The sequence below is a fragment of the Haemaphysalis longicornis genome, unplaced genomic scaffold, assembly GCF_048455015.1.
Source record: "Haemaphysalis longicornis isolate Haplotype H1 unplaced genomic scaffold, Haemaphysalis longicornis Haplotype H1 scaffold_7, whole genome shotgun sequence".
Classification (NCBI taxonomy): Eukaryota; Metazoa; Arthropoda; class Arachnida; order Ixodida; family Ixodidae; genus Haemaphysalis; species Haemaphysalis longicornis.
This window is the reverse complement of record NW_027526422.1, coordinates 165,856,254-165,866,241: the sequence shown is the minus strand read 5'-3', so window position 1 is coordinate 165,866,241 and position 9,988 is coordinate 165,856,254. Positions and strand designations below refer to the sequence as shown.

The following is a 9,988-nucleotide window of genomic DNA, read 5'->3' as shown; positions in this document are numbered from 1 at the left end:
TCATACCCATCGAGAAATTCAACAACATCTGCATCCACGGGGACATACGCATTTGCACCTCCATCTTGAAAGAAGGTAAAGAATAACAATTGTAATGTGATTATGCAGCCCTTATCACTTAAAAGGTGAGAATAAATGTGGCAGCACCCTACAATACCGGAGAGCAGTCTTCTCCGCCTTCCCTTCCCGTAACCTCTGCTGTAAAATGCCGCTGCCGAAGACCACCGGGCTTGTGTGGCGGTGGTCTTCGGACCCATTCGCATAATATCAGATTCACGTGAAACAACGCTGACCCGCCCACGCAACCACAGGCAGCGATCAGGGACATACAGTAGTAGTCGAACTCTAATTATTCGGACACCGAAAAATAGTGAGGCAGCCATAGCAGCCATCAGGGTATGCGAACGAATTGTTTACCCCGCAGATAGGGCTCCCTCGTGGTTGACCTGCCACTCTCTTTTTCTTGCATGGTCTCGGTAGGTTATGCAAAACAAAGGCACTGAAACTACAATATTCACAGCTCCAAAGACACGGTAAAAGTTGTCGTACGACTCCAGAGTGTCCCGGAAGAAACCTGCAATCGGCAACAGAAAAGGATGCATGTTTACACCAACTCATGAAAGAAAGTGCGGTTCGGTAGGCTACACGGTAAATATAATCAGGCTGCGAATTCTTACTAACCTTTTCTTTCATCAACCATTATAACATTTTAACTTCTTCCTGCAAGAATTTATGAGGATGTGCTGACGAGTAATAGCATATACAGCGAAAATTAAAATCCCTTCTTAATTTTTCATTGCGCCGCAGGGAAAGTTCTATGGCACCCTCGCCTTTGCTTCAAAATGTTGTGCCGATAAATGGGCGCGAATGAATTAACAGCTGCTATTTTATACTTCTGGTATAAAAGAGAATTATCGCCGATTGTGCCAGTTGGGACAGCAAGTAACTTAACCACACGATACTCAAAATGTCGCAAGCACACACATTAATTCCGAAAAGGGAGAAAAAATGGTTCTTTTAGCTCTCTACTGCGGGTGCAAGAAGTGGCGTTGTTCTTATTATTACGCCATTCACCCGCTTTTGTTCTAAAGATGACCCTCGTTTTCCTGTATCTCGTGTACCTGATTTTTGTTTGGTAACTGCAAGTATTAACAGTATTCAAACCAGTAACGAAATACAAATGCTAGCTTTCTTTGCATAATATGAAACTGCATGAGTAATATATCTGCCCACAGAAATTGTAACGCGAAAATGCGACATCTTTGCGAAAAAGGGTATTCTGAAGGATTTCTTTGTACACTGCAACTCCAAGAAAAACATCGCAGACGACGGGACTAAGCGAGACTACGCCACATTGGCTATGTTTTCCTCTTTTTTTCTCATTGTCTTTGCTGTCGGTCTTGATATTCTTGCATAAACTTTAAAATGTTCGACGATGCGTGCATATAGATTTAGCGTCAAAAAGTTGCAAAGGTACGTGCTTACGAAACAAATCAATTTGTGCCCAACACTTACTGCTACGTCAGCCGGGTTTGGTCATGGTCATGATCATGGGAAGCAGCCGATAAAGCAACGAAGACTATTTTTATAGTATTTGTTTGGAGCTAGGTCACCGAAGTAAGATCTACTACAAAAACGGCGCATCTCCACTCCGGGGACTTTAAATGACATCCAAGTTGCGCCCCGAGTGACATCCGATTTGCGCCACGACCATCATTCTATTTGAGCCGTGAGTTGCACATTGATTATTCCATAAATGAAACTGCAACTTATGACTAAAATCAAATTTCGCTTGATTTTTGCTAGATAAGGGTGTGCGCATGGATGGACACGGACGGACATCGTGAGGTCCTCAGGTACTCCTCACCGTTACCGGCGAGGGAGTAAGCCGTTTGAATATCGCGTACTGACTCACGGTCGTAGCCCAATTGGTAAGACGACTGACACTAACGCTGTCTGGTCTACCAGACACGAGTTCGAATCCTGCCGGTGCCTGTGTGATTTCTTACGATTCTAAATGCTATGCGCACGGACGCGGACGGACATTGTGCGGTCCTAGTGTACTCCGCACCTAAAATGCAGTGAAAGATGCCAAATAGTTGCCAGACTCAAAAGACCGGTGTTGTGTTTTGCTCTGCCATTTCGGGAGTGCCTAGTGATAAAACTACCTGCTCAAGTCATGGTTGAGTTCACTTGAGTAGCGTAGGTCTAGTGGGTCTGCTTTGCTAATCACAAAATGAAGCCGTTGTTGATAAGGTGTCAATAGGAGCCCTGTCTTTTTTGCTTCATTTTGTAACAGTGGCTGTTTCCACGATTTTACAGCAATTAAACTTACTGTTTGATTGCCAGGTGAACGTTAGGTGTAATTAACCTCACTTTTGTGCTGAATGTAATGAACAGGAGCCATGTTGAGGACATATTTGGTACGAGCAAAAAAATGCAGTAGCCCCGAAGCCGCGTTTGCTACTTAGCTATCGCTGTCACAAGGGGAATGTCTTTGGAGGCAGCTTCGAAGCTACAATATCTTATCCGCGGAAGAAATCTAACAGTGAAAATATCAGTAGCAATAATGCCGGAGTTGTCCGTGTGGGTGTCATGCACAAGAAATTCCTACAGGTGGAAATTTAATATGGGCACATGCTGATACCGACCCCACAGTGTTGGACTGCTGAATTCCCATCGGTTCTCAGTCATTTTTAGATCACCCTACAGATCTGTATATTATACTGTGGGCAAGCTCAATATCACTAATAAAAACTTAGAAAAGGTCGATACGGTATTACATTGCTCTGTGACGTCGGACGATGCGTTAAACAGACGACCTATTGAATCAAACTGGGGAAAGACATTTGCTTTGTATGTTTCAGTTTATCCAAAGCCCGACAACAGTTTTAAACTGCTATCTGTCGCACCCAATGCATTTCTGTCTTGAAATCACGATTACCATATTGTATTAAGTATACGGGATTTACGTATCACACATCCATCGGGCGCCTAATATGCTTCTAAAAAAGAGCCTTGAGAAAAGTAAACTATGTTCACTCTTGAATGTGAACAACTTCGACTGAACCCTGTCTGGTTGGGTTAAACTTAACGAGGCAAATACACGAACCAAGGGCGTTTATTCAAAGCGGTCCCAACGTTTCGGAGCCAACTCGGCTCCTTCATCAGGGGTGACTGTGTACGACAAAAAGCAGCGGTTATATAGGTGTCTTCTTTTTTTCTTACTGGAATCTTGCCTTTGCGTGTCGGAGGCCGTGGGCGCAGATGGTGGGAAGGGCTCCGAGGGATCTATTCAGGCCAAGCCGGTTCCCTTGTATGTGCCAGGACTCAAGGAGTAATCTTTGTGAGCAATTGGTTTCGGTGCCAATCACCTGCGCGCCGTCAAAGTTACTCCTGTGGTCAGCTTTTTCGCAGTGCTCGGCCAATGAACTGAGCTGAGTGTCGGACTTGTGAACGTCGCTTTTGTGTTGGCGGAGAAAAAAAAAGAAGACACCGATATAACCGCTGGTTCTTGTCGTACACAGTCACCCCTGATGAAGGAGCCGAGTTGGCTCCGAAACGTTGGGACCGCTTTGAATAAACGCCCTTGGTTGGTGTATTTGCCTCTTTATGTTCACTCTTGTACTCTTTCTATACCTCTATTTGGTACTACCGCAATAATGGCTCTTTTTAACCTACGAGACTATTATAGTGTTCTACTGGCACATAAAACAATTTGTAGCAACTTCTTTTTCTCCGAAACACTCTCCGAAAGACCCGGCACCAACAGCGGCTCTGTCTACACGGGCACATTTTCATATCCTCTCTTCAATAACACATACGGGAAACGCTGTTTCAAGTGCGCGGAAGCAAAAATTTGGAACAATGTTTTCTCACCACATTTTAACTGAACAAAGGTAGATCGCTAATAAATACCAGAGATATCGACGAATAAACAGTAAGAAAGAAGAGAGCAATATTATCACCTTGGATCTCCTTGTTCATGATTTCTATCACTTTCTATGGTAACACCAATCATACTTTTAATGTTTTACCACTATCTTTTGACCATGTACTTCATTTCTGACGGGTACTTTTGTATGTTTGTTTGCGTTATTGGGATATGAAATAGATATCGCTGTCCTTTTCTGAGTCTGTTCAGAAATAAGTGTTTTTTGCAGAGTAATCCATCATGAATGCACCCTTTCCTGTTCTGATACTCGCTTTTATTATTATTTACAATGTGCATGCTGTATTCTATTCGCAATGTGTGATTTTAGGAAGCGTAATCCTCGATTATATCTGAGTAACAACTCTTTACTAGCCAAAAGGCTGAAGACACACAAACCTGTGCATGGAGTACGGGGCATTGAGAAAGAAGGTAATGAGACCAGTTTCAATGTAACTTTGATGTCGTGGTCGTGCGACATCAAGCCGTCACTCCGTTCACGCAACAGCGCACCAGCTGTGACAGAGTTCCCTGACCCGCAAAGTTTCCAATCCAGAATTCATGCGTGAATAGCGCGTCTACTAAATGCACCTGACGTGTCTCATGCCTTAAGACACTGGGAGACACTCCATTTGTTCGCATTACTACAGGCGATCGAAAGGACGGAGAGAGTCATCATTATCACCATCATCATCATCATCATCATCATCATCATCATCATCATCATCATCATCATCATCATCAGCCTGGTTGGGTCAACTGCAGGACAAAAGCCTCTTCCGCAATGTCTGTCCAGTGCTAGCCGAGTGCATGCTTTCCCACCGAATGTTCGCAGCTCAATTTTCTATAGAGTCCTCGGCCGACCCCTATAGCCTTTACGGTCTCTTGGGAGTCACTGTTAAACGGACCGTGCACCTGTTCTCCCCGAGGAGCATGATGTGACACGTCCATGCCCATTTCCGCCGCTGAATTTCAACCAGAATGTATTCAACCTTAGTCTGTTCCACAACCCACGCGGCTGATTTCCATCCCTCATCGTGACCCCTGACATTCTCAGTTCCATATCCCACTCAGCTGATCGAAGTTTCCTTCCAAGTCGTTTAGTGAGACCCCACGTCTCTTCCCCACACGTCATTACGGGAAAACGCACTGAATAAATACCAGCCTTTTGGGGGACACAGGAAGCTTACTAGATAGGATATATGAATTCTGACCGAAAGCTGCCCAGCCCACGGTATTTCTGCGGGTAACTTCCTTTTCGTGGTCTGGGCTAGCAGATATGATTTTCCCGAGATACCAGTACTCGCCTACTGTTTCCATAGCTATGGTATCTGCCCTAAAGTCAGGTGTTTTGGCATGCAGATTGCACAATACCTTCGATTTGTTTGTTTATTTTTAAGCCATACTTTCGGGGAACATTTGCAAATCACTGATGCTTCGAGTGAACAAAACGTCTGAAGACGACCAATGTCGTCTGCCGACGTTAGGTGGCTCAGATTTTCCCCGTTAATTCTCAGCCTTCTTCTCCCCCTCCACCTAAGTTTTGTGTACACTTCTCCAGACACGCTGTCAAAAACTAGGCAGACATTTTGTACCCTTGCCGACATCCCTTCATATAGGAAACTTAGAAGTTCTTTCATGAAGTTGGATTGCACCCGCGGGTCCGCGATAAGCAACTTTGAAGAGCGCATTGTATGGCTCGTCTACTTTGTGTTCACATAATTTTTACTGCTTTGTTACTGCTTTTATTACTTTTATTACTGCTGATTACGGTCTTTATTACTGCTGATGTGGGCAGTGTGTCAAATGCTTTTTCATTTTCTTTGATAATTCTATATACAGCGGTGTATTATATTCCACACATTTCTCCATCACGCCCTGTGTTCAAGATTTCGGCGCCCGTTAAAGATCCCAGGTGATCAAAATTATTCCGGAGTCCTTCACTACAGCCTCATCGCCTGCGTAGCGTAGGGGCGTTAAACCTGGAATCAATCAATCGAGAATTTACTTTGTCAACAAATTTTAGGTAACTGCCATCAGCCTATGAGTCTAAAACATTTAAGCTGCTTAGAATCCTCTTTCGTATGTAGGAGAACTGAATAAGTATTTTTCTTCGCCTTTCACACCATTGAATATGTTAAGCGTTGCGAAAATAGGACCACAAGATTTGTTAGCACGATGGGACCTCCGAGGCAAAATATATAAGCCGTAACGACACCAATGGGCTTTCCCACACTCGTCCGGTGACATGTGGCCAAATGGCAAAAGGCAAGCGCCTTTGTTCAGTGCATCTATCTTCTTGGACTTCGGCAACTCGGACCTGTTGCTTGTTTCATTTACAAAAAAATGCCTACGTCCCATAATGAAAATGAAACAAATATAACAGGGTAAACAACCCATCCGCTTCAACATACAGGGAACTTCGGGGACTACGTCAGTATGCACCTGGGATTTCCTATCTAGAATATGTTAACTACGGAAGCTTGAGTTTTACCAAGATGCAAGATGCGATCGTATACAGCAATTAAAGACCAGAGTACAGGAAGCGAGCTTTCACGACGAAGTTTGCGTAGCGGGAAATCTGCCGCGGCAGGACGCCGTATGTTCTTCGGGTTGAACTACATGCAGCGAAGACATGGCGCGCGCCTGAGCGACGCCGCTGCATGGGTTGCTCTCAAAGTGGCTCACTGAGCCTTCATACCGGGGATCAACGGAACCATTCCGTGAACAGACCCAGTGAAGCAGCTTCCCGCTTTGGTTGTACGTCGTTTGACGATTCTGCGTGAGTTGGGGGCGTTTGTTCTACTGAGATACTCGTTTTCACTTCTCAAAAGCGCTGAAGGCAGTAGGAAAACATACGAAGGCCCAGGGGAGATTCGAACTAGCGACTCTCAGAACACTAAGCCTACATTTTACCTCTACTCCATGTCAACTTTTTTTTGTTTTCCAAATGGTATATATTACACTACGTGTCACTGTAGGAAAATATATTTACAACAGATCTTTACAACAAAGTACACATACACATGAGTTGATTACGTACACATACAAGTGAGTTCACTACAAGCTGAAAAACAAAACTAAATACAATGAACAATTATGTACACTATGGTTAAAACGGGGGCAACATCGAACAACTAATAAGGAGGGGATGCCAATCCAGGATAAAATCATTTTGGCCATGGACGTCTTCAAGATTACTGATCATATGGCAGAAGTGTGCTCGGGAAGAAACCATAGGCCCAGCTGTCCTCTCAAACATTCGTGTTTTTCATAACATATCCAAAGTGATTATAGATAGAGAGAGAGAGATAAAGGGAGAGAGATAGAGAGAGAGAGAGAGCGAGCGAGAGAGAGAGAGAGAGAGAGAGAGAGAGAGAGAGAGAGAGAGAGAGAGAGAGAGAGCTCTTTATTAGAAGAAAGCAGAAAGGTCTGCAGGCATGTATTGGCCTACATGCTACTCTGCGGGGATGGGGTGAAGGGAATAAAGGCCGCAAAAGAAGCAGGGTGCAAGCGAGGGGAAAAAGGAAGAGGTAAAAAATAATGTAACATGGAGTGTTCCGTTGGTCACGCAAAAGTGCAGGTGGTCTCACAGGATGACGACGCATAGTTCTAAATTGCCTCTGCGACGCAGATGTCGTGTAAATAATCAAACAGTGCATCTAACACGTTTCGCTGGGAAGATGGAGATGACCATGGTCCAAGAAGAGCTTCCAATGATAAAAAGAACTCGATATTCTTGGCGACGGGGTTCCTTTGCTGGTTGTACGCCGAACAGACTAATAAAATGTGCTTATTAGTTTCTGGCAAACCACAGTTATCACAGTAAGGGTTTGTGGTTTGACCGAGGTGATGTCGGTAGGAGTTCGTAAGTGCTGCGTTGAGACGCAACCGATGGTACAACGTCTCAAGTCGACGTGGGATTCGGCCTGGGAGCCTCATTCTCAGGTCAGGGTCTATATGATACAGAAAGGGGTGATGAGTTTTGCGGAAAGACCAGAGGCGGTTTCGGTTCCCTAAGGCGAGCTGCTTCGCTTACGCTGCAACCTCGTGCTTTGTAAAGAACATTCTTCTTACATCGCGCAGTTGTAGCCCTCTGCGAGCTTCCTCATCTGCTTTCTCGTTGCCGATAATGCCACAATGTGCGGGTATCCATTAGAAGGTCACACGATGCCCAGCGACGTAGGCTAGATGGTGCAGGTAGGTTACTTCGCGGGATACATGGTCTTGAAGGCTGAAGCAACTGGTGTGCCGTGGGGTTTGCAGCGCTGTTTTCGAACCCGAGAATATAGCCCTTTCTGCTGATGGCTGACGAAGAATGTAGCCGAAAGCTAGCTTAATAGCATGAAGCTCGGCCGACGTGGAGGACGTTTCACGTTGAAGACGGTAAGACAGCGCTTGGCTGGTTGACGAAACCTAGACGCCCGATGCACTACTGTCAGGTGTAGATGAACCATTCATAAGCAAGTGGGCCATATGTGAATAACGGCCACTGATGTGGGCAAGCGCGTGTTGAAGGAGGCAGAATTGAGGGAGAGTTTGCTTTGATTTCACACCAGGTATTCTGAGTTTTATGCACACGGGGAGAGAGTCCAGGGGGGGGGGGAATCAGACGGCAATTGTTGGTCACGCTTGGGATGGTACAGATATGTTAATAGAGTTTATCATCTCTGCGAAGCTGTTGCTTTCGTTGTGCTGTACAACACGGGTCAAAATATTGGTCGTGATTAGAAAGAAAACAATCGTATGGCACATCACCGTCTTCGGGTGATACGGGATACCGTATACCATGCGGGGTCAATTCAATGTCCTTCTTAACAGCTATTTGGAGGATCTGCCAAAATAGTTTGGCATTATTAAAATCTATGAATCAGTCTCAATAGTTACCGGTACCTCGCAACAGATGGCGCCTAGACCGAAAATGCAGCATGTCAAGCCTGGCTTTAAATACTTACGGTTGGCTGCTCCTGGTTATTCGTTTTATTATAGCGGCCCTCGCTGTGATACCACCTCTTCCTCACTTGTCGATCTTGCAGACGGGCCCCAGGTTGCTGTTAATACAAGTTATGAAGCCGGAACGTTTTTATGTAACATACTGAAAGCCATCGTACATGCCTACCTCGGCCACTCAAGTGACCGCAGTTGGGCAGGTACCGTGTTTCGCTTGCTGCTTGAGCTATCAGAATTGCGCGGACTTCACCATTTTCCTCAAAAGATCTCTGATCTAGCATCTGTTCTTTTACCTCGAGTGCGTGCGAGCGAAGCGTACTTTTAGCGAACTGTTTCGCTTTGAACTGCTTCCAAAGCAACCGTCCGCCTGTGCTCCGTACGCGCCATGAAAGGAAAACAGGAAGTCCTGGGTCCCAATTCTCTAAAATGAGGGGCCGTCGTGTTGAAACGACGTGGTAGCGCCACGCAAATGCATGTGCTCTGGGACGAAGATGCTTCCTTGGGGTGTTGAGAAACGCTATAATAACTGCCTAATATAGACGTGTAAAACGCCACAAATTTGCACCAAGGACGAAGGAGGACGAGAGGGACAAGCGCTACTTCCAAGTAGCATTTATTCGTAACCCAGGGACGCTGGTTCTACTCGCGACCGCAGCGGCCGTTTTACTGGTGGAGACGAAGAGCAAAAACGCCCTTGTGTTCAAGATTTTGGGCGCATATTAAAGATACCAAGGTGGTAAAAACTGAATCCGGAGTCCTCCTCAACAGCGCCTCTCATTGCCTGTGTAGATTCGCTACTTTAAACTCCATAATTAGTCAACCAGCATGTATTCATGAAAACTCTGTGCACATCAACAAGCGATCAACAACCCATCTGTCAGGCAACCACATAACAATATATTTTGACACAGCTCATGCTCTTACAGATAGCAACTAGGCAACCACGGACAATTGTGTGACACCCAGTACCACAAAAAAAAGCAAGGCAGAGAAAGCTGGCTGCTGCAGTTTGGATTTAATACGGGGCAAGATTCGCAATTCATTTGCAGATAAACCCACCCAGAGACGGCATGCTTATGCAAGCGCGACCAAGGCGAGCCATTTAAA

At 45.3% G+C, this 9,988-nt stretch overlaps 1 protein-coding gene across 1 annotated transcript in view; it reads right to left on the bottom strand.

Moving 5' to 3' along the window:
• Positions 1 to 349: 349 nt before the first annotated feature.
• Positions 350 to 9,988, bottom strand: part of LOC144145442 (monocarboxylate transporter 13-like) — a 53,586-nt gene continuing 43,947 nt past the window's right edge. Inside the window, exon 4 of the mRNA XM_077677066.1 lies at positions 350 to 574. Within this exon, the coding sequence (XP_077533192.1) occupies positions 414 to 574 (161 nt within the window). The 3' untranslated portion in view covers positions 350 to 413. The remainder of the gene's footprint in view (positions 575 to 9,988) is intronic.